At 41.3% G+C, this 25,835-nt stretch overlaps 1 protein-coding gene across 4 annotated transcripts in view; it reads right to left on the reverse strand.

Moving 5' to 3' along the window:
* Positions 1 to 25,835, reverse strand: part of PAK1 (p21 (RAC1) activated kinase 1) — a 75,808-nt gene that overhangs the window by 6,740 nt on the left and 43,233 nt on the right. For all 4 annotated transcript variants that reach the window (XM_023755902.1, XM_014457868.2, XM_006091055.3 and 1 more), the window contains exons 6-12: positions 25,534 to 25,650; positions 22,263 to 22,437; positions 14,506 to 14,569; positions 11,037 to 11,085; positions 8,259 to 8,371; positions 4,296 to 4,413; positions 45 to 144 (exon numbers count right to left, since the gene is read on the reverse strand). In XM_023755902.1, the coding sequence (XP_023611670.1) occupies positions 45 to 144; positions 4,296 to 4,413; positions 8,259 to 8,371; positions 11,037 to 11,085; positions 14,506 to 14,569; positions 22,263 to 22,437; positions 25,534 to 25,650 (736 nt within the window). The remainder of the gene's footprint in view (positions 1 to 44; positions 145 to 4,295; positions 4,414 to 8,258; positions 8,372 to 11,036; positions 11,086 to 14,505; positions 14,570 to 22,262; positions 22,438 to 25,533; positions 25,651 to 25,835) is intronic.

Raw genomic sequence — 25,835 nt, forward strand, 5'->3', positions numbered from 1 at the left:
GACAGGGTCCCACAGGGAAGAGAAGCATTATCACTCCTACTCACTTAGCTTGACAGAGCCATCCATTCCCAACAGGATGTTGTCACTCTTGATATCTCTGTGAATGACCTGGTTGGAATGCAGAAACTCCAAAGCTTGCAGGCACTATTGAAGAGGTGTGGGCAGGGGGAGAAAGAAAGGACATATAATATGAAGACTTACAGGAAATCAACTAATCCAACTTCCTAATTTTATGATAAAGTGAGGCTCCAACAAGTAAAAGGACTTGCTCCAAATGAGCGGCATAGATAGGTCTAGAGTAGACTCTAGTCTCCTGTCTCCCAGTTAAGCATTCCTTTAACACTCCATGGTGCCTTATACCTTTACTAGAGGGGCAGGTCTCTCAGCCCAGCCTGCACCCTCTTGCAATCCAGGACCCCTTGGGGGATGTCCAACTGATTAGGCCTAAACCAGCAGTCAAACATCCCTCTTGCAATCCAGGACCACTGGCTCCTAACTGCTCACCTGCCTGCCTGGCTGATTGCCCCTAACCACTCTGCCTGCCTGCCTCATCGCCCCCTAACTGCTCACCTGCCTGTCTGATCGCCCCTAACCGCCTCTGCCTTGGCCCCTACGGCTTTGTCCGGAAGGACGTCCAGAAGGACGTCCGGAAGGTCGTTCGGCTGTCTGGTCTAATTAGCATATTACGCTTTTATTATTATAGATTATACCTTATTTATTATACCTTACTATAATATACCATATAGCAGTTTTCTTTCAGTGCGTGAGTTCCTCCAATATATTTTATTTTGGAGTTTTTTACAGAGCATTAGATACTTGGCAAAGAATCTGAGACCCCCCAAAAAAACTACTGAGGAAGAATGGAAAGAATTTTGTAATGATAAAACTGGAGGAAAGTGACAAATAAGTCATATTTGGGAAACTAGGCATCTGGAACTGATATTAGAAGCAGTAAAGTTAGAAGGATAATCTTATTTTGGAGATAATTTATATTGTTTGGGATATGCTAAATTTATATACCTATAAGCATTTGTAGACAAAGTCCAGTAAGCAACTGAACATAAGAGTCTTAAGTTCTATACAGAGGTCTAGACTTGAGATAGATATTTATGAGTCATATGTGAAGAGGTGATTTTTTTTTAAGTTATAGAAATGGTTGGAACTGGCAAATGTTATAGAAGATAAGAGGAGAAAGAAAAAAACCTTAGAAAACACCTATACTTAGCAGGCAGAATGAATAACATAGAGACTGAATGGAAGAATGAAAGTGCCTGGTTCTGCCACTCCTGATGGACAAAATCATTCTAGATAAATCACTTACTCTCTGGGCTACTGTTTTCCCATCTATAAAATGCTACTAAGTCTACTAAGTTATGTCCAGAACCCAAAGCTAAAATTTTAGAAGCTTCTACCAAATTAAAAACCATCTATAAAGTGTAATATGCTAATTAGACTGGCTGTCCTTCCGAACGACCTTCCAGACGAAGCCTGGGTCCTGGGTGCCTGTTTGCAGCCAGAGGGAAGCCCGGGTCCCAGGTGCCAGAGGGAAGCCAGTGCCGGCAGCCAGAGGAAGGGAGGCCTACTCTTGCACAAATTTCGTGCATAGGGCCTCTAATAAAGATATAAACCAATATGAAAATGATATTTAAATGTTCTCAAATTAATACTTTATTTTTAAAAGTATACTAATGGCTAAATTAAAAACAAACCAATATCCAGAAGTGGCTATTCCCTATAAAAGTAATAGTTGTTTTCCTTAGGAGGCTGAAAACCCTGGCCTCTGAATGTCAAAAATTATGAACAAAAAGGATGATTTCAAGAAATTGGAACCCTCATGCACTGCTAGGAGAAATGTAAAATGGTACAGCCACTTTGGAGAACAGTGTGGCCATTCCTCAAAATGTTTTCTTAGGCATATACCCAAGAGAAATTAAAACATACATCCAGCCCTGGCCCATGTGGCTCAGTTGGTTGAAGTGTCAGGTCACATACCCAGGTTGTGGGTTCGATCCCCAGTCTGGGCGCGTACAGGAGGCAACCGATTGAACTTTCTCCTCTCTCTCTCTCTCTCTCTCTCTCTCTTATCAATCAAAAACATATCATTGGGTGAGGATTAATAATAATAAAAAATACATCCAAACAAAAACGTATGCATGAATGTTCATAGCATTATTCACAATAGCCAAAAAGTGGAAATGACCCAAATGCCCATCAACTGATGAACAGATAAATAAATGGAATCTGATTTGCTATTAAAAGGAATAAAGCACTGCTATGTTCTATAATAAGGATGAACCTTCAAACCATTATGCTAAGTGAAAGAAGCCAGTCAAAAATAAGCAAATACTACATGACTGCATTTATATGAAACCCAAAACAAGCAAATCAATAGGAGTGGAGTGAGTGGAAAGTGACTGCTAACAGGTATGGAGTTTCTTTTTGGGGTGATAAACTTGTTTATAGTGATGGTTGTACAACTCAATATACTAAAAACAATAAAAGTATATGCCTTGATTGAGTGGATCAAAATTCAAAATCCAAAGTATTGTTTCTACTAAATGCATCTGCTTTTGCACCATCATAAAGTCAAAATGTCATAGATGATCCATCATAAGTCAGGATCACCTGTGCTTTATATGGGTGAATTGTATCTCACTAAAGCTTTTTTAAAAAGTGGGATGATCTCTATTAGAACTCAATGAAACAGCAATGCCATCTATTTATGCAACATTTAAAAATTCTTTGAAGTGCTTTTTGATCCATATGGCACCCCTAAGGTATATACCCTGTGCATTTCTATTTTAAAGATAAATAATCTGAGGCAAATTGATTTCCTTGAATACACATGCATGTGTCATGCATGTATTTTTAACCAGTGAAAGTGGGTTTCTGGGGTGAGTAAAAAACATCTTAGACATTACAATGGTTTGTGGTTTCCAAAGGGTCACAGTACATAAACAGATATTCAACATAATGTACCTATGATATTAAAATTTCATGGGGGCAATGTGATTAGAAAAAAAATGTTTTCAAAGGTTCTTTGAGGTGGGGGCAGAAATAATGGGGAAAAAGTTGAAACACTGCATCAGTGGTACAGAAAAGAAGTCAGACCTAAGAATCCCAAGCTGGTATTAATTCCATTAACCTATTGTACTTGTTCTAGATCACAGGGTTTTTAAAGCAAAGGTGATCATATTTTCTAGGACAGTACTGATTTCACATGCTTTTGTTTCCTAATATTGATTAAATATACAACTACATAAATTCATCTGTATGCCTCCAGGTGTTACATCATCAAACCTCAATCATACTATTGGACACATCCCCATAAAAATCTGGACCTAATATAATCTTCTACTTTCCCTTTCCCCAATTCCCAAACTTTTCTCTGGGCTATTGAAAAGTTCCAGTTTCATATCAGCAAAACATCCAATATCCTCAACTTCTCTGAATATTCCCTTCATCTTCTCGCTCTAATGACAACGTGGCTATCCTCTGAGTGCTGCTCATGGAGCCTTTACAGAGAGTGTTCTCCCCCTTCTGACTCCAGCATATTATAGACCTCAGACACTTATTAGCAAAGAGGAGAAAGGAGAATACCCATTTATGCTTTGCTTTCTATTTCTTTTGCCTGGAAATATTTTACCCTAGATTTTTAGCTTGGCTTACTTTCTCATATCATTCAGATCTTTATTCAAACCTATGCAAAGCCTTCCCTGATGACTCTGTCTAAAAGAGCAATTCCTCTGTCACCACCTTCTTTCTCTGCTTCATAGGAAACCTCATAGCACATATGATTACAAATATATATCCATATAAAAGAGAGGAAAATATTACAAAGTGTTTATAGCAGTTATCTTTAAGGGTTGAAATTATGAGTGACTTGATATATATTTTGGTACTTTTTAATTTTTCTATAATGGGTATATCTATATAATAAGGAGCTAATATGCTAATTAGAGCAGACAGTGGAATGACCTTCTGGAACGACCTTCCGGAACAACCAGTGGGGGGTCGGGGCCACAGGTCTACGAGGGCCTACTCTTGCACCATTTTTGTGCATCAGGCCTCTAGTAATTTTATAATTGGAATAAAGTTATCTTTAAAGAAAAAAATCATGGTGATAGAAATTTCAAAACAGGTATAATAAAAGAATGATGGGAGAGTCTGACTTCCCATCTAATTTCTCCCACCTGCACAGTGCCCAGGCTGAGATCCCACCAGATGTTGAACATTGACAGACCTGGGTATGGAGACTACATCCTGCTCAAGGCTGGTTTGGCCACTGGCCTTACCTCACGGCAAACAGCTGCAATCTGGCCTTCATCCATGCAGGTTTCCGTCACCACATCTGTCAAAGAGCCTCCAGCCAAGTATTCCATGACAACCCACAGCTCATCTCCCACGAGGTAACTGTAGGATAAAGGGTAAGAAGGAACAGAGTACACTGAGCCATAGAACTGGATTTCAAAGGCTCGGCACATAGACAGAGTGAACCTGCATTTCCATCAGCTCTGGAAGAGTCTGTTTTCTGGGGAAAAGCAGAATCTGGGGAACAGAATTACTAACTTGATAGCTCTTAGGAATTCACCCGGAGAAAACAAAGCAGACTATTCTGTGAAGCCCCAGAGGACAGATCACTAGGTTGAAGATATGAAATATAAAATTATATTTTGTCACAACACAAAGCAATGCCTCCTAAAATTTGATACAATTCCCACACCTCTAGAAGCACCAAAGCAGAGAGCACCCCACCATTTAACAAAGACAGGACTTGGAGGCCATGTTACCAATACAGGCAATCACTCAATCTCCTTGAGGGTTCTCCCATGAGACTAAATACTGGGTCCAGTTCAAGACTCTCTCCCAGAATCCAGCACAGTAGATGCCAATATTTACTGAAGAAATCAATCCTATATAATATAAGCCTAATATGCAAATCAACCGAACGGCGGAACAACTGGTGGAATGACCGGTTGCTATGACTACCAGGGGGCAGATCTTCAGTGCAGGAGCTGCCCCCAGCCCGCAGGCCCGAGGCCAGCCAAGGCAAGTGCCAGAGCCACACACACACTCCCGATTGCCCCATTGGTTGCTCCAGATTGGCCCTGATCACTGGCCAGGCCTAGGGACCCTACCTGTGCACAAAATTTCTTGCACTGGGCCTCTAGTTGGTAAAATAAAAGATAACTATAAATATTAAAAGAAAGAAGGCTATAAAAGCCATTTAAAAGCTGTAAAGTATTACACACATAGTCATTACTCTGGCAATGATCTCTATTTTGAGTGTATCTGATTCCAGGAATGGAATGAGTCCAGTAAGGGCTTCAGGGCCAAAGCCTCTTCTGGTAAGCCAAGGGCTGCCACTTCGTACTGTATCCCTAAAGAGATTATGAGTTTGACATGAGTTAGAACCCATAATTTCACTGATAAAAAGATCACTTAGCCAGTCTGGTTAGCATCCTCAGCTATAGAATAAGACAAATAAAACAAGGCTAGCCCAGAGCCCTAAAGACTCTCTGCTAGCTTCAGACAAAGAAGCTAGATTGGATTGGCTTGAGCTGTATGGTATGTCACCTTATCTTCATCCTGCTACTGGGCAGATGGGGACACTGTTAGGGGTCGGGGGAGAAGAAGGAGGAAAAGGTCTCAAGCAAAGGCTAAGATTTGAATCTTACTCTCTTGACTATGAATCTAGTACTCCTTCCTTAAGATTACTTATAATTTAAAGTCTTATAGTTTTTTAATTTGCAAAATGAATAAATGTGACATATTAAATCTTTTTTCAACAATCTCTTTTGAGAAAGAAGATTTGAACTGAAAGAGAATTCAGAACTGGGTAAAAAGCCCTCCAGGGACATGAACCTATTTCCTCCCTAATAAAACAATGCACATTTATGGCCTCTCACCCAGCACATCAAAAAGACATCTGTCAACTTGGACTAATTGGAGGGAGAAATCTGAGGGGCCAAGAGACTATCTCCAGACACATGCAAAGCAGAGTCCATTTACCCAGGCACACATCTAAAACAATAGGCACCCAGATTCATGTTGTGTTAAACACTTTATAGCTACACACTGCAACAAGGTACCTTCAAAAATCACATCCTATCTAATAAAGAGGGGATATGCTAATTGACCATCACACCCCCACAAGATGGTGGTGCCTACAGCCAATAAAGAGGGAATATGCTAATTAACTGTTACGCCCTCAAAGATGGTGGTGCCCACAGCCACAAGATGGCAGCGCCCAGTCCCCTCAGCCCCCCAACCCCCCAGGGCCGGCCTGAGGTGCAGGCAAGCCTCATATGGCAGCTGCCCAGCTGCCCAGGGCCGGCCCGAGGTTCAGGCAAGCCTCGGATAGTGGCTGCCCAGCCACCCAGGGCTGCCCGAGGCTCAGGTAACCAGGGCCGGCCGAGGCTTGCGCTGCCGGCAGTGGCAGCAGCAGAGGTGTGATAGGGGCATCGCCTTCCCCTGATCGCCGGGTTGCCTCCCGCCCCTGAGGGCTCCCGGACTGTGAGAGGGGGCAGGCCAGGCTGAGGGACCACTCCTTCCAGTGCATGAATTTTCATTCACCAGGCCTCTAGTCTTTAGATAAAGCTTCAGAACATCACATATCTGGAGAACAAATAATGTGGAGAAGTTCTCCTCTGGGACAACTCACAAAAATCACACACTCTCCATTGCAATATCCCCACTGAGTGCTCAGGTGAAGGCTACCCACTGCTGTCCTCCCACAGGTGCTCCCACGTGGTTTTTTTCCACAGCCAATTAGGAGCTATTTGAGGGCAGGGACTGAGCTTTATTTACTTCTAATTCCACAGTTTAAGCTTCTGGATACACCAGCAAAGGCTTGATCAATACATTTATAAATTTTCTAATCCAATTCCCAGAACACAAATTCCTCCAACAACATTGTCATGCATTTTATTGTTTAGTACCTCCAGTGATGAGGAACTCACTATCTTATGGGATAGGCCATATCCTTATTGGACAGTTTTCATTTTTCCTTATCCTGAGCCCCTTACAGAACTAAATCTGGTATAGTTATAGCCCTCAGTATTGTGTCTAAGTTATATTCTCTGTGTAATAGGTTCTTAAAAGAGATGGGAAGGTAATAACTTTCAGAAGGTTCTTCAGAGCCAGTCATGACCCACATCATAGACAATCATCCCCCAAAAGGAGAAGGCTTTGTTCTCTACAGCTATCAACATCATATGTCGGGAGGGTCCAAGTCCAACTCCTTTCCTTTTTACAGAAACTGAAGCTTACTAATGTTTTGTATGCAAAACAAGAAATCTGACAGAAATGAAATCAGTTGGCAATGCAATATAAAGAGTAAAGGAATTAAAGTCCAAGACAGTCCACTATCACCTCCATCTGTGCTGACTCTGAAATCCAGGCAAGAAGCTCCTTTTCTTTTTTCATATGTGGAAGGAAAGAACATGACATGATGCTAGGGATATTCAAACACAAAACCCTCATCTGCTCCTTACTGCGTACTGGTCTTGAATTACTTGTTAACTTCTATGAACCTCAGTTTCTTAGATAATAAATCGTACCTCACAAGTAAAGCATAACACAAATGCTAGCTACAACCACCATTATTATGTTGAAGAACAGAATTCTGATGAACTGAAACAACAGGCTGAAAAAATCAAAATGGGATTTAATGAAGACAACTAAGAAGCTCTACATTACCAGTTTAAGGCATGGTCATGTAAAACAAAACAAAAAAGATCAGAGATTTTAATTGACTACAACTTACTAGGGGTTAACAATGAAACACGCCTCCTTAAAAAACAAACAAAAAAAACCCCCAAATAATGAATGAAATCATTAGCTTGTGTGGCATTTAGAACAAAGGAGAAGTCCCACTCTCTCCATTCTGGTCAAATCTGAAATAAAAATACTGAGTGTCACATTTTGCGAGAATACCAGGCAAGCTAGAAGGTGGGTGAACATGATGAGGAAAGATTTGAGATATGGAATGATTTAAAAGCCCTCGGTTCAGGCCGAGGGGCTGAAGGGCTTCCCTGAGGCAGAACAAACAGTACTGTTAGGAGCTACAGGGCGGTAGGGTTCAGCCTAACCCAGAAGATTGTGCAGCAAGCAGAGGTGTCAGCAGTATGCAGGGTCGGAGGCACAGAGCTAAGCATCATAGAAGATTCTTCAATGGAGGCGTTGCCTTCTCCTTTAACACCTCCACCATCCATCAGTCCCAAAGTCCCTATCTCTCTGACAGGACCTGTCCATACCTGTCCAAGTAGTTCACAATATTTGGGTTCTTATTTTCCCTCATGACCAGGATCTCATTAATAATCAGCTCTTTCTTCGGCTGCTGCTGAAGGTTCATCTGCTTAATGGCCACCTGAAATCAGAGTACATTCGATACACAATTAGAGTCACTCAGTACTTACTGAGCATCTACTAAGTACCAGACCTTAAACACTAAGCAGAGATGATTAAGATATGGTCTTACCCTTGAAGAATTCACAATTTATTAACATAGCCCAGTGGTACTCAATATGAGGTCCCTAGACCAGCAGGATCAACATCTGGAAACTTGTTGCAAAGGAAAATTTTCAGGCTCTAGCCAGTCCTAGAAATTCTGTATTTTAATAAACCCTCCAGGAGATTCTGATATGCACCAGTTTGAGGATCAACCTTGCTACTAAATAAAATAGTCATATTAAAAAATACTTTTTAAAATCACAGTATAAAAGAGGTGTGCTATAACAAAAGTCCATACAAAATGCTACAGGAACATGTTTGGCAATGTAGAGACTTCAGAGAGGAGAAAATGACTTTTTAAACTTGGTGTGGAAAAGACAAATCAGAGTGGATCAATTAAGAGAGAAGACAAAAAAAGGATAAAATCCCTATACTACTTGTGTATGAAAAAAGATCTTGCTAGGCTTCTTGTCTATAGAAATAAATCGGTTTCCACATAATACAAATATAAGGTATAGGTTAGTTTCCAAGGCACTTTTTTATCCATCTTTTCTGTGTCAGGTACTATCTAAGGTATTCTCAATTTTATTTCATTTAATCCTCAGAAATAACACATTCAGCATTACTGCTGACCCCTTTTGACAGATAAGGAAATTGTGTTTGAGAGGGATATGTGAATTGCAAACATATGTCTGAAGGGCAACACATTGACCTAAAGACATCTTACATTAAGTATAGTAAGCCCTTGTAACATATGTTAAGATTTGGAGCCATGGAGTGCCTTTGGAATTCCCTCAGGCCATCTTGAAGGATGGAACAGTATTCTTGAACCTCACAGAAGTCACTGCTGGCAGCAGAAAGGAAGAACAGAGGCGGACAGAAGATGACATAGAGGCAGTGGCAGGACCTCAGGGATCCTTTGTAATAGCCACTGACTAACTATGGCCTAGACTACATGCCCTTCACACCCAATCAGATCCCTCCTCTTCAGGCCAGCAGACAGCACTCCAATAACAAAAAAGGAATTGAACTTGAATTCTGAGGATGTAAGCTCCAGGGCTGAGTCTGTACTTACTGATCTTGACCACTCACAAGCTCTCTACGCCTCAGTCTCTTCTTCAATACAATGAGGATAATAATATCAACTCTGGTTCCCTTCCTCACAAGATTGGTTTGAGGACTAAATGAGATAGTGGCCAATGTGTTACTCATATTCAAAAAGAAATTTAAATGATAAAGTAAGGCAACAATGAAAATGCTAATCACAGTAATAACTGCATTTGATAAGTACCTGGCACAGAGCAGCAAGAATGACAACATCAACAGGAACAATAGCAAAACCCAACCACCCTCCCACCACTACTATTTATTGAATGCCTACTATGTACCAGGCCCGGAGGCTAGGTGCTCTGCTTACATTATGTCAGTAAAACCTAACAACAACCCTGTAAGTAAAAATCACTATCTGCATTTGCAGGTAAGGAAATTGAGATTTAACATTTACAAGAAAATTGCCTAAAGTCATAATCAGTGCCCACAGGGCCACATGACTCCAAAGCCTCTTCCAGTCTCTTCTATTACACACATTCCCTCTAAAAAATAGGCTTGAAAAATAATAGTTCAATCTGTCACTGGAAGACTTCCCAGCACTAACATACAGTCTTCCTATAGGTCACAGACAATAGCTCTGCTCATCCCAGGGGACAGCCCCTCGAAAGCACTTACTCCCGAAGCCTGGAGATTTAGACTCCCTGGGCAGGAAGCAAGGTCTTCCTGACCACACTCATTAGCCACCCTAATGGACTTCCATTCATAGTTTTATAACCACAAGGCAGGCACATAGGGAAGTCAAGTTTGTTTCCTGTGGGTAGCTTCTCATACATGCAGCCTCCAGGCCTTTCAGGAACTACCCACCATGAGCCAGCCTCCCATTAAGGGCTGTAAGACCCAAGAGGCCAGAAACATGACAAGGAACCCCAGTGCCTAACCTGAGCTCTGCAGTGGCCTTGCAGCCCAGAAAGCACAGCTTTAGGTTTTGGAATCAAAAGTTTCTAACCCAGTCCTTGCGAACTGTACCACCCTACAAGTTATTTACACTCCCTGTTACCTACATCATAGGGACTTTTAGAATGGGCATAACCTCCTGTTTTCCAGATCTCTGCCTCCAATTCACCATATTTAAAATTGACACAATGATACCACCCTTCCTTCCTCACCATTATTTCAATATAGGTTCCTGTCGGCACTGTAAGTCTTTTAGGTGTACACAATGGAAAATATGGTCTGTTACATTTGTATATGATTTGGGGGGAAAGGGGATAAAACCATCTTATCGAGGGCCTTCAGGAGAGGTTTGAGGGGCTGGGAGGACAACGAGATCCGCCATCCTCAGCCCAGCCAGATCTCCCGCTTCACAGCCACTGGAAAGCCATTTAGATATGATTGTAATGTCTCAGTGCTGCGGCAGCACTGAATCTTTCACATAGTGTCCCTATTGAGCTAAGAAGGGTTAAAATTTAACCAACAAAAGAAAAAAAAAACCAGTAGAGCTGAAGGAGCAATAGTTGGTTGTAGACACTCACCTCCTGTCCTGTGGCCACATCCATTGCTGTGTACACAGTGCCTGAAGCACTGAACAACAGGTCGGGGAGAGAGAGAGGAAAAACATAGGTATTACGTGAGGTGATACTTGTCAAATGCAGATCTACACACAATTTGGCAATACAGGGTTTATAACAGCAGCAAAAATAGTCTTCCCCACTGCCCACCCCACCTTCTCAGATTTGAGGGGCGTATGTAGTAGCAAAGAGCATGCAGGCTCTAGTGGCCACAAGATCCGAGTTCCAATCTGGAACGTCTGCCTAGTATCTACTAGATATACAATCCTGAGCAAGCTATTCTCTGAGCTTCACTTTCCTCGTTTGCAAAGTGAAGGTAAGAGTGAGTATAAGAGTGTATAAGAGAATTTAAATTTATGCTCTCAAGAGGATATGTGAATTTCATTATAAAACAGGTTTGTATTTTTCATTCTTTTCAAACATAAAATATTAAATATTAAATATGCTCTTTAAATACATATGCTCCCAGAAAATCTGATATTTCTACCCCAGCCCCAAGGCATCCTCACTATATATGTGCACATAGGCGCACGGGCGCACACACACACACACACACACACTCACACTCACACACAAAGAGAAAAGAGAGTGGGAGGGAGAGAAGTACTAGGAATAATGCTAGAAAAGTAATCATATCCACCCAAAATAACTAAAAACCTCATTTTATGCCTATAACTATGAACCCTGTATATTTGTAGGTGATGATATGCAGCAATATTTGTAACTTTACATGTCGTATGTCAGATAAGAAATTTAATTCCAAGTATTGCCCCCCCCCCCCAAAAAAAAAGCATTTTAGCAAGCTCTGAGATTATACTTCACAGGGAAGTCAGGACAATTCAGGGAGAAAAGTCACTTGTAAGTTTGCCTTATAGTTAGAAATTATGGTCACCAGCTTCCTAACCGCCACTCTTTAGTTGAGACCCTAGCTACATGCCAAAAAAATTGTGATCATAAGATATGGGCTATCAAATAAGGACTGGATTATTTGCATTGGCAGTTATTTCAGACTGACTCATCATCCTGCCTCTAGCCATCTTCTGTCATAAAGCTGGTGTCTAACTTCCTGTGCCCATCCTCCCCCATCCTCCCAGATGAGCCATTCTTAAAAGGCCTTGGGGGTGGACATCTCTATGATTTCAGAAGTCTAGAAAGCGACTCCGGCCCACTGGTGAGTACTTGATTGTTTCTACCTTAAATAGACATAAGTTTAGATATGAATTCTGGGGCAAAAAAATCCTCAGGACTTAAAGAGAAGAACAAGCAAAAATTATAATAGCACTAATTCATCATAATTATGTGGCATCTGTGTTTTTTTTAAATCATGGCATGTGAAATCATCAGCACAGGTGATTAATAAATATTTAATTCCTCCCTTACACTAACAGACCTGTCAAATAAGCAGGGAAAGCACATTTTGTAGATGTTGCCTATTTATGGGCTTCACACATCTGATTTTTTTTAAAAATCATAAATTCGGGACGTGAAAGGCACAGAATCTACAATTGCTCTCCCTTAAATTTATGGATGAAGAAACTGAACTCCAGAGATGGGACCCAACTTGCCCACACTTGTCTGTACATTCTGCTACATTCTCAGTACCTCAATGTAAATAGCTGAAGGAAATGCCATACCAGATTACTCTTACTTTCTTCTCAAGATGTTAACTACCTTATATCAGTTCAGACTCACAAAAGCATGTCTAGTAGAAAAAGCACTCCAACAGGAAAAAAATAAGATTCACGCAAGTCCAGGGTTGTTTTAAGGATTAAACAATAGATGCAAATAACTGATGTAAGCTGTAGAATGCTGTATAATTAAAACATCAGTAAATTATACAATACTTTATTTTATTTCCAGGAAGTTTTGGAATCATAAGGAAAAAACTAAAACAGAAAATTTCAATGACTTCATTAGCAATAATGCTTTCATTCAACTAACACTGAGATGAGAGCTTTCCATAAGCCAAGTAATTTTTTTATTGCTTCTTTTTAATTTTAGCTATTTCTGTAGGTCTATAAAAATCTCATTATTTTTCTTTTTCATATAGAGATATAACTTACCTAAAGTAATTTGCACAAATCTTAAGTGAACAACTTGATGATTTTTCAATAGGTATACACACATGTGCACCACCAACATCACCCCTGAAGATTCCTTCATGCCCCTTCCCAATCAGCATTCCCCTCTCAGACACAACGATTTCTCTGGCTTCTATTAGCATATATTAGTTTTGCCTGTTCTTGAACTTATATTTATATAAATAAAATCATAGAGTTTCTGTTCTTTTATGTCTGGCTTCTTTTGTTCAAAATAATGGCCAAATGCTTTTTAAGAAATCACAGTATAGGGGTGACCCTTGAACAACACAGGGACACTGACCTCCTGCATAGCCAGAAATCTATGTACAACTTTTGATTCCCCAAAAACTTAACTACTAAAAGCCTACTGCTGACCGGAAGCCTTACTAATAACAGTCAATTAACACATATTTTGCCCATTATATGTGTTGTATACTGTATTCTTACAATAAAGTAAGCTAGAGAAAGTAAAATGTTAAGAAAAGCAGCCCGGCCCCCATGGTTCAGTGGATGAGCCAGTGGTTGCAGGCTCAATCCCCAGTGTGGGGCACACAGGAGGCAGCAAATCAATGACACTCTCTCATCATTGATGCTTCTATCTCTCTCTCCCTCTCTCCCTCTCTTCCTATCTGAAATCAGTAAATATATATACACTAAAAAAAGAAAATCATAAGGAAGAGAAAATACGTTTATAGTATTTATTGAAAAACTTGTACATAAATGGACCTGTGCAGCTCAAACCGGTATTGTCCAAAGGTCAACTGTATTCTAATTCTTTGTTTGACTATCTCCTATAGACATGAGGTCTTTGAAAGCTGAGACTGTGTCTGAGTCATAGCTGTATTCCCATTGCCTGGTACATAACAGGACTTAATTAGGATTTTCTAAGCTCAGTACACTGAGGGCAGCATACAAGATGCAGAGAAGGAACCAGAGAGGAGAAGACTATCCACCTAGAAAAACAGGTCCTGCTACACTAGCAGAAGGGTCTGCAATTGAGTCCTCCATTTCATATTAGTGCTGGTAGAGCTGAGCACCAGGTAAACAGGGTTAGTCTGAAAAAGCAAAGCTGTTATTTGGGAAGCATGTTTTATACTAAGAAAATAAATGGTTTTTCAATTCTCACTGCAGGGGTATTTTTAGCAACATGGTTGGCTAATGGCACATCTCTCCTATTAAGCATAATTCTGCCAAACCTGAAGTCAGCCTAACAAAACACCTTCAAATGGGTGAGGGGTGAAGTGGAGAAAGAAGAACAAGGTTTCTGAGAGGCAAAACAAAAGCAAAATCACATGCACCAGTACACACAATTTCAAGTCACTTTTCCAGGTAAAGAAAATGCCCCTACTAACCCTTGTCCAATCTTCTCAAACCGTGTATATTTCTTCTTAGGATCGCCCACACTCACTATGCTTCCTGTGAAAGAAACAGAGACCAAAAATCATTTTTTTCCCCTCAAATCAAGATACAAAACAGGCCCCATGTTTCTCCAAACCCTGGAGTTGGCAAAGGTACCTCCAATACCCAAAAACCATATAAGGAGATCCTAAGCTTTCCCCCAAAAGTTTCATCTCCTTACCCTTTATTCATAGTAATCTATTCCATTTCTAAATTCCTAAGAGCTATTTATTAATTTTTAATTCATTCATTCAATAAACATTTACTCATTTAATATGCTCGCTGACCATGTGCCAAGCTCTATGTTGAGTGCTAGGAATAAAAGATAGATGAGACAGTTAAGACCGTCTCTGCTCTCAAGAAGCTCAGTTTCATGGAGGAGACAGACAAGCATAAAGTCCCATGAAAAAATAATAATCATTGCACTAGACGGCAAGGTTTACAGAAAGAGGTACAAAATACAGATTGGAAAAGCTTCAGATAGGAGGTGATATCTGGACTGATTTTTACAGGGTAAATAAGAGTTAGGTAGGGAGAGAAAGTTGAGAAGGGGTCACAGAAGGAAGTACATCAAGTGCAAAGAATGAGGTACGAGAGAGTTCACTGAGTTTTACGATTTGTATTCTAGAGATGGTGAAACTGAGGCCCACAGAAGATACTTCCTCCCAAGGTCACACAGCACACTGGTGTCAGGGCTAAGATTAGGAGTTTGGTTTTCCAGCTCCCAGTCCAAAGTGCTTTCCGCTGATCACCTCCAACTGACCCCCACTGACGGCCTGCTTGCCCCCAACTGGCCCCCCTGCTGGTCTGCTTACCCCCAATGGCACCGCCCCCCACCAGCCTGATCACCCACAACTGCCCTCCCCTCTTGGCCTCTAACTGCCTCTACCTCGGCCCTGCCACCATGGCTTTGTCCAGAAGAACATCTGGAAGGTCTCCTGGGAGGTCTCCCAGTCTAATTAGCATATTACCCTTTTATTAGTATAGATAGAGGCCTGGTGCACGGATGGGGGCCAGCTGGTTTGCCCTGAAGGGTGTCCCCGATCAGGGTGGAGGTTCCCTTGGGGTGTGGGGCAGCCTGAGCAAGGGGCCTGTGGTGGTTTGCAGGCCAGCCATGCCCCCATGGGGTGAGGGTCCCCACTGGGGGGGTGTGGCCAGCATGGGTGAGGGGCTGATGGCTGTTTGCAGGCTGGCCACAGCCCCTTCAGGGTGGGGGTCCCCGCTGAGGTGCCTGGCCAGCCTGGGTGAGGGGCTGATGGCTGTTTGCAGGCTGGCCACAGCCCCTTCAGGGTGGGGGTCCCCGCTGGGGTGCCTGGCCAGCCTGGGTTAGGGGCTGATGGCTGTTTGCAGGCTGGCCACAGCCCCCCATGACCCAAGCTCCCAGCCCCTCCTTTTTTTCTTTTTTTTTTTTTAGCGCCTCGGGGGGGAAGCAGGTATCTGGGATTTATTTATCTTCTATAATTGAAACTTTGTAGCCTTGAATGGAGGCCAGGGCTGGCCAGGGCGGGCAGGAAGCTTGGCTTCCTCCATCGCCGGGGGCAACCCAAGCCTCCAGCTTGCTCCAGCTCTCTAGCCACCACCATCTTGGTTGGGTTAATTTGCATACTCACTCCTGATTGGGTGGTGGATGGGAAGCGATTAACCAAAGAACTTGCAGGCATATATGCATAACCCATGGACATAGACAATAGTGTGGCAAAGGCCTGGGGCAAGTAGGCTAGAAAGGATCAATGGGGAAGAAGAGGGGACATCTGTAATACTTTCAACAATAGAAATTTTTTTAAAAATTAAAAAAAGAATCAACCAGATGCTTCTGAAGTTAGAATTTGTTTAGGGTATATTGTGGATGCAAATAAAGTTACATTAAAAAAAAAAAAAGCAAACCCTGTTTTTCCTCCCCAAAGCCAAGAGAAAGTATCCTAGCACGTACAAGAGCATAGAATTGAATATATCTGTGACTTTCTGATCCATGCTCCACTCTGTCCAGTTGCAGATGAGATTTGGTCATTCTCCTTCTATCCTTCATGTTTCAACTACCTCCACATTCTAAATCCTATCCAGGGTTTCTTGCCTGGACCAGGGGAAGTTGTTTTCTACTCATAATGGAAAGTTTTATCTTTTGAGTCATTGCTGTACTTTGTATTTCTCTGTGCCCACCACTCTCTCAGTTTCAGATCAAATTATATGGCCCTAGCTGGTTTGGCTCAGTGGATAGAGCGTTGGCCTGTGGACTGGTCCCAGGTTTTATTCCGATCAAGGGCACATCCCCGATTGCAGGCTCCCCAGTAGGGGGCATGCAGAAGGCAGCCAATCAATGATTCTCTCTCATCATTGATGTTTCTATCTCTCTCTCCTTCTCCCTTCCTCTCTGAAATCAATAAAATTATTTCAAAAAGATTACATTATTATTGCCTTTGTATTACTTGACAAGTTGCAATTGCTTTGTTCCTAATTGCTTCCACTGGAAACTGTTCTCTGCTTTCTCCCAAGCTGTGGGTTAACAGATCAGCTGCTTCTGGTTTGAAAGATGTTTTCATGTTGGCTCATAAAGATTTTTCTCCTGAGCCCCAGTTGGCCCTCTCACCTGTAAGTAAAACCCTCTCGCAATCAAAACTGTGTTTATTCTGTTGAGTGTTGGTGCTATTATGGTGAATAATATTTACTCTTTCATCTCTAACACCTAGCATGGAGTCTATTTGTTGAATAAATGAATTGTAGGTATATTTCCTGTTTTTAGGGTATTTGGAGTCAGTTGGAAGAGCTTACCGTTTGGAGCTGTGGGTCCCTGGAATTCCTGTCCTCACATTTGACCCTTTCCCTTAAAATTGCCTCAGGCCTACTCACTAGATGTTTCAGGCTTGTTTAACTTTTTCATGATGCTCAGTTCTAGCTGACAACTGGAGGCAGTTCATGGGAGGGGACATGTGGACCAAGTCAATGCCAACTTTCCCTATAGCCTGACTGTAATAAATTACTTCCTTGCAGTAACCAGAGTCAGACTGTGCCTGGTTACATGTTTCTGTTTCTGGTTTGAAGGATCCCTTCAGCTCTCTACTCATTGATAAAAGATGGTTTTCCCTGAGCCCATTGGTTGGACAAGACATTGTGTTTCACTCTCCTTAGCTCTCCTTTCTCTCCTAAATCTTCTCCACGTCTTCATAGGTACCTTGGGGAAGGATGATCCAAAATTATATTTCCATAGTTTTCCATTTTCAAAACTACTTTTATTCCCCAATGAATGTGCTCTCACAGTTGATGTTTGAAATTAGAAGTTAGACCTTCTGATTCCTAGACTAGTGCCATTTTCATGTTATAATACTTTTGAAGATTTAGTGACTTTTGGAAATCTGTGATTGACTTGTTATGGTACTTAATTATTACTCATTGTGACAATTGTGTTCTAAATCAAATTTCTCTCTTTTCCTTGATGGCCTAAAAGCCTTGTAAGAATTGTCCTACACATTTTTTGGTCACTTTATCCTTGATCACTTTTTCCAGACTTTTGCAGTCTGGCTTTGACATCTGTCACCTTTACTCAGGCTATAATTGCCCTAGAAATGTCTTTGCGTCCTAGAAATTGACACACCCACTGGTTTTACTGAGTTCTACCTTCCTGGATCTTTTTTTTTAATTTAAACTTTATTTTCTTGTTTAAAGTATTACAAATACTAGTACATATGTCTCTTTTTTTCCCCATTGACCTTCCTCTGGTCTCCCCTAAACCCCGGCACATGACTTTACCCCACCCCCCAGTGTCTTGTGTCCATTGGTTATGCTTATATGCATGCATATAAGTCCTTCAATTGATCTCTTAACCCCCGCCCCCGCAAAACTCCCCAGCCTTCTCACTGTAATTTGACAGTTTGTTCGATGCTTCTCTGTCTCTGTGTCTATCTTTTTGTTCATTAAGTTATAATGTTCTTTATTATCCATAAATGAGTGAGATCATGTAGTATTTTTCTTTCACTGCCTGTCTTATTTCACTTAGCATTATGCTCTCCAGTTCCATCCATGCTGCTGCAAATGGTAAGAATTCCTTCTATTTTATAGCAGTGTAGTATTCCATTATGTAGATGTACCACAGTTTTCTAATCTACTCATCTGCTGATGGGCATTTAGACTGTTTCCAAATCTTAGTTATTGTAAATTGTGCTGCTATGAACATAGGGGTGCATATATCCTTTCTGATTGGTGTTTCTGTTTTCTTGGGATATATTCCTAGAAGTGGTATTACTGGGTCAAATGGCAGTTCCATTTTTAAATTTTTGAGGAAACACCATACTGTGTTCCACAATGGCTGCACCAGTCTGCATTCCCACCAGCAGTGAAGGAGGGTTCCTTTTACTCCGCATCCTCTCCAGCACTTGTCATTTGTTGATGATAGCCATTCTGACAGGTGTGAGGTGGTAACTCATTGTTGTTTTGATTTGCATCTCTCAGATGATTAGTGACTTTGAGCATGTTTTCATGTGTCTCTTGGATTTCTGAATGTCCTCTTTCGAAAAGTGTCTATTTAGGTCCTTTGCCCATTTTTTGATTGGGTTGTTTATCTTCCTTTTGTTAAGTTGTATGAGTTCCCTGTAAATGTTGGAGATTAAACCCTTATTGAAGATAACATTGGCAAATATGTTCTCCCATGCAGTGGGCTTTCTTGTTGTTTTGTTGATGGTTTCCTTTGCTGTGCAAAAGCTTTTTATTTTGATGTAGTCCCATTTGTTTATTTTCTCCTTAGTCTCTCTTGCTCTAGGATCTGTGTCTGTAAAGATATTGCTACGACATATGTCTGCAATTTTGCTGCCTATGGAGTCTTGTAGGGTTTTTATGGTTTCCCATCTTACATTCAAGTCCTTTAGCCATTTTGAGTTTGTTTTTGTGTATGGTGTAAGTTGGTGATCTAGTTTCATTTTTTTGCATGTACCTGACCAAATTTCCCAGCACCATTTATTAAAGAGGCTGTTTTGACTCCATTGTATGCTCTTGCCTCCTTTGTCAAATATTAATTGAGTATAATGGCTTGGGTCAATTTCTGGATCCTCTATTGACCAGCGGTTCTCAACCTGTGGGTCGCGAACAATGAAAATACATCCTGCATATCAGATAATTTACATTACGATTCATAACAGTAGCAAAATTACAGTTATGAAGTAGCAACAAAAATAATTTTATGGTTGGGGGTCACCACAACATGAGGAACTGTATTAAAGGGTTGCGGCATTAGGAAGGTTGAGAACCACTCTAATTAGAAAAGAGGATCAGAGTGATTATTTCCATCCAATATGACTAGAACCATGACAGAGATAAGCACAGGATAGCACTGGGCCCCAGGGGAGGGTACTTCGCACAGACAGGAAAAGGTAATTAGAAAGACTCTCCTAGAGTACATGCCCTTGACCAGAATTGAACCTGGGACCCTTCAGTCTGCAGGCCGACGCTCTATCCACTGAGCCAAACCAGTCAGGGCTCTTTAGAAGGAAGATAAAACAACCTCAAAAAGAATGATGTACATAACGGATTAATTTCCAGAGCATTCACAGACGCCATTTATGTTGCAAGTCTTCCTTCCTGAACTGTTTTCAATTTTCAATTGAGGGGATATTTTAAAGCAAATAGATGAACCTGGTGAAAAGGAGAAAGAGAGTGAGGAGGGAGTGTGGGAAAGAGAGGCTTTGTAATGACTTCCATGTGAGGACAGCTGGAACCCCTTTCTCCAACCTCAATTCCGTCCATCCTTTCTTTCACTTTATGGTTGGAACACATCATAATTCCCCAACTTGTACACCATTTCAAGCCTATGGGGTCTTACTTGGACTGCTCTGTGTCCATGTAGAGTTCTTTTTCCCTCCTTTTGGTACGGATTCAAAACCCTCTGCCTTTCTCCTATCCTTCCTCTAGGGAAAAAGAAGAGAGGAGAAGAGCCCTGACAGGTTTGGCTCAGTGGATAGAGCGTCGGCCTGCGGACTGAAGGGTACCAGGTTCAATTCTGGTCATAGGGCGGAGAGGAGGAGAAGGGAGAGAAGGAGAAGGGAGAGGAGGAGAAGGGAGAGGAGAAGGTTGTTCCTACAACCAAGATGGCAGATCTTCCTTCTCCTAGGTCAGTGGTCGGCAAACTGCGGCTCGCGAGCCACATGCGGCTCTTTGGCCCCTTGAGTGTGGCTCTTCCACAAAATACCACGTGCGGGTGCGCACATACAGTGTGAATGAAACTTCGTGGCCCATGTGCGGAAGTCGGTTTTCGGCCTGGGCGAGTCTATTTTGAAGAAGTGGCGTTAGAAACAGCAAAGCGACGTTAGCCTTTTTTTAACAATGCTACTATAACAGAATTAAATTTTTCTCCCTTTAATATTGACATTGGCAACTTTGAAATGCAATTGCTGGACTTAAAAAACAAAGAACTGTGAAGCTCGAAATTTGAACATCTTTGTGCTGATACAGAAATATTGGAGAAAAACAAATGTGAACTTATTTCACAGCACAAGTGGTCTGCTTTGAAAGACCTGGAGAAGGAAGATATGTTGATTTTTAACACCTGGAATAGTATTCCTGACATATAATCAACTGAAAAAACTAGCATTTGCTGTTCTTTCCTTATTCGGGTCTACATATTTATGTGAACAATCATTTTCAAGCATGAACCTTATCAAGAGTAAATTGAGAAGTCGTCTTATTAATGAGAACCTGGAATCGTGCCTAAAATTAAAAACAACAACATACAAACCTGACTTACCCAAACTTTCCAAGGAGATGCAAGGCCATTATTCACATTAGTGTTTGTCAGTCATTGTCATGATTTAATTTTATGGATATTGTAAGGTAAATTATAAGGAATTTAATTTTATCAATAAATAATATCGTTATTAAGTATGATATCAAGTTTTATTCAATGTACCTATAGTTTAACTAAGACTTAAAACTTTAAATAAAGTTTATTAAGTTAATTTTAGGGAACGTTGTGCAGTGAAAGATGTAGTGTCGAGGATTGAGAAAGATATGTTGAGATGGTTTGGACATATAGAGAGGATGAACAAAAGGAGATAGACGAAACAAGTATACAAGACGAGTGTGGATGGGAGAGTTGGAAGGGGTCGACCTCAGCGAACGTACCTCAATCAGAGTGAGGACATTTTTAGTAAAGGCCAGCTTAGGAGTACCCTAATTAAGTTAATAACAATGTACCTACCTATATAGTTTAAGTTTAAAAAATTTGGCTCTCAAAAGAAATTTCAATCGTTGTACTGTTGATATTTGGCTCTGTTGACTAATGAGTTTGCCGACCACTGTCCTAGGTCAATGACAAACATACAAATAATCAATTTTAAAAAATCAATCACAGCACTCTTTCTCACCATGTATAGACAAGGCCTCAGCCTTTGTCAATACAACATTATATACTATTCACTAGATAAAAGCTATTTATCATCTACATAACCCATGCCTAAGGGTGAGAAATACCTAGATATTAACTTGAGCTATCCACATTCCCTCTCATCACATTCTCATCTTAATGTGGTATCCAATCAGGGCTAGTGACTCAGAGGAGGTGGGAACAAGGGTAGGGTGAAGAGAAGCACAGTTTGTGGCTAAGATATCCAGCATAGCTAGCCAGCCACATATAGCAAGCCTAGGACGGAGATCTTGATAGCAACAAAATTCTGTCGTTGCGCTCAACCAATCATATAGCAGAGGAAGGTTCAGAAAGCTACAAAGTGCTTACGTAATTTCTCCAAGATCTCTTCATCAGACATTTTAGGCTTCTTCTTCTGCTTCTCGGTATTCCGGGTCAGAGCATCTGGAGGAGTGGTATTACTCTCCGTAGGTGAAATGGGAGATGTAGCCACATCCCGAGTTGGAGTAACAGGAAGTGGTTCAATCACAGACCGTGTGTAGACCTGCATTGTTGGCACAAGAATTGGACAAGGCCAGCCTCTGTTAGCATAGGGAAGCTCAGGAGCCTCTCTTCAATGTGCGTTAGAACATCCACAGAAAAACAAATCCCAACAAACTCATTCGTTCTCCCGGGTCAAAATCTATGTCCCTCCTCCTCTGTGCCAGGCCTATCCTCTGTGGTTGGAATGGCCTTCCTTGCTCTCAGTATCCACGGCAAGGGTTAGTGAGAGTCTGAACAATGACCATATTCAATACAGGTTAGACAACTCTCAACAGAAATGATTTAAAGGAAATTCTATCATTGGATGGGAATCCCCTTCATCTCAAAATTCTATTCTTCCCCAAGCTGAAATGAATATCTTGTATTTGCACAGCACTTTGCACTAATACAACATGATCTCTTTTGAGCTTCTCCCTCTTTAAATCCTGAAACCTTGCAGAGGAGGAACTACAATTGTTCTTGTTGAAGAAGCAGTAGGATGTAGTCATTTAGACCACAGACTCAAGAATCTGACTGCCTGGGCTTAAATCCCAACTCTTATTTTTACCATTTGATGACCTTGGGCAGGTTACTTAGCTTCTCTGTGCTTCCATTTCCTCATTTATAAAATGGTGATACTAATGATGCCTATTTTATAGGGTTGTTGTAGGAATAAATTAATTAACATAGTTCTATAACCATTCCCACCATCCACCATGAACTCTTTTCATCTTGCAGAAATAAGATTCTGTAGCCATGAGAGTGGCAGCCATCACTCCACTTTCCAGAATTTCCCAACTCTGGGTGCCTCATTCATCCACCAATGGACACCTAAGTTATTTCTACCTTTTGGCTATTGTGAATAAGCCAAGTTAGTTTTAAATGCAAGTGTAAAATTATTAAAATCATACCCAACAGATACTGAGCTTTTAAAATTTTGCTAATTCTATTATATTTCCTATTCATTTACTTAACAAACATTTACTGAGAATCTTTGCCTGGCTGTACAAAATGCTGCCCCATCCTCCTGTGAATTAAATCTTGTGAAAAAGTTATAACTACAAGGCAGAAAGGGATAAATGTCATTTAAAAGTGAGCAAACTATATATTACTGAGGTTTAGATAACTTATACTCCCTTTCCCAGAAGATCATTTTAGGCATTTATCAGATTTTTTTCATAAAAATATCACAACTATCTTTTGGCTAGTCTACAAGCTCTCTGAAGACAGTAAATGTGTCATTCATCCCTGAGTTCCTGTATTGAAGCAGTTCCTAACAAAAAGCATGCATTTAGATGCATGTTTCATGAATTAATGAATCAGTAAGTGGGGTTCTTCAGCTGGATCTTGAAGGACAGACAGGACTTGAATAGGTGCAAATGGGAAAGAACTTAAGTGAAGACATTGAGATCAGAGACTAGAGCTTCTTTCCTGATTTCTAGCGTAATGATTTCTTCATTTTCTATCTCTACCTACAGACAAAGGATATCCCTGGCACCTCAGGCCTGCACTTCCACGCCCTGTCATTTTTTATTTTCCAAATAGTGTAGCGGGGGGGGGGGGGGAGAGACATCAATGATGAGATGCATTGATCGGCTGCCTCCTGCATGCCCCACACTGGGGATCGAGCCTGCAACCAGGGCATATGCCCTGACTGGTTCATGGGTCGATGCTCAACCACTGGGCCACACCGGCTGGGCATGCCTTGTCCTTCTTGTTCAGTTCTCCTGATATGGCTCATTGAGGGTACAAACCCTGCCTTTTCTTTTTCTAATAGTCTCCTTCTCTGGCTCCCAGCACAGACCTGCATACACAAAAAGGCCACTGTGCTATGGTGGAAAGCAGCCTGGATTTAGAATAAATTACCTGCTTTCAATCCTGGCTCTTTTGGTTACTAAGAGACTTTAGGTAGATCAATTTACCTTTCCAAATCTCAGCTTCTTTTTCTATAAATTGGGAATTATCAGTGCCTTTATAGAAACGATTGCTATGAGGACCTACAGAAAGAAAGGGTGACTCCACAGATTATAAATCCTTATCCTAAAAGGCCATCCGATCCCCTTGAATTTCCTCCACAGCATCTCCCACAGTCAGCCAACCAACTTCTGCTTAACCACCTTCCTGAATGCTTAACCCAAAGGCAGCCTTTTTTGTATTATCACAGAGTTTAAGCCCTAAGCCCTAGATCAGCCGTGGGCAAACTACGGCCTGCGGGCCGGATCCGGCCCGTTTGAAATGAATAAAACTAAAAAAAATAAAAGACCGTACCCTTTTATGTAATGATGTTTACTTTGAATTTATATTAGTTCACACAAACACTCCATCCATGCTTTTGTTCCGGCCCTCCGGTCCAGTTTAAGAACCCAATGTGGCCCTCGAGTCAAAAAGTTTGCCCACCCCTGCCCTAGATTGTTCTTTTATTACAAAACTCTTGTCATAAAAAAAAGTCCAAGTAAAAAAAAATATATATATATATATATATACACACTAGCAGAGTATCGTCTGATAATAGGTCAGTGCTCACTGAAGCTAAATTAAGTAAAAGGCATGAACCCCTGTTGTCAAAGAGAGAGCAGAAGGACTGTGGCTATTCTGAGATGGAAGAACCTTCTAGGAAGTTAAATAAAAATCACTGCCAATATCAGGCATCCGGATATCCAGCATATTAATAGCACTAACGTATTTATCAACTCTCTTGGGTCTTTCAGTATCATCAATGATGTTCTAAGAGGCTGAATGCTGCACATTTAACAGAGAAGAAAAGATCTGCAGCCGGCTAATTTGTTGCTTCCCAGGAGACGGGAATAATTTATGTTAGTCCTGCACTAAGCAACATTAATTCTGCATATCTTCCTGTCTGTGGAGAACAGACTAAGTTAACGAGGGCTGGGTTGGTATATACACCAGTTATTTAGGACACTTTGGGGCTATCTGCAAACCCATGATAAATATATATACAACTTATTGTCTTTAATCATAAAGAAAGTACCTTTCAATCAAATTGGTTCAGTGATCTCACCAACTCCTAAATCTAAGGACCACTACCCGAGTATAAAACCTCTAAGCCCCGAGCATCATCCCCCCCCTCCCCCTCCAAACTTTAATAACAAAGACTCACAGATTTTGTGTGCTCTGGGCGTGGAGCAATCACTGGAGGTGGGGTAGCATCATCATCATCGTCTTCATCTTCTGAGACTGGTGGCACGGCGGGGGTCTCAGACACAGTCTTCACATTCTGGACAGCGGAGAAAAAGCCAGACTCATCAGGTCCAGCTTTAAGATACCAGGGTCGAAATCTCCCCACCCCTCACCAGAGAAACCTCATCCTGACACCCCTTCTGAAACCCACAGCAGCCTCCCAGCTCTTCACCATTGTGCAGCCAGTCAGGAACTCAGTCGGCTGCCCTCTCTTCCAGTTAC

The sequence above is a fragment of the Myotis lucifugus genome, unplaced genomic scaffold (assembly GCF_000147115.1).
Source record: "Myotis lucifugus unplaced genomic scaffold, Myoluc2.0 scaffold_86, whole genome shotgun sequence".
NCBI classification, from domain to species: Eukaryota; Metazoa; Chordata; class Mammalia; order Chiroptera; family Vespertilionidae; genus Myotis; species Myotis lucifugus.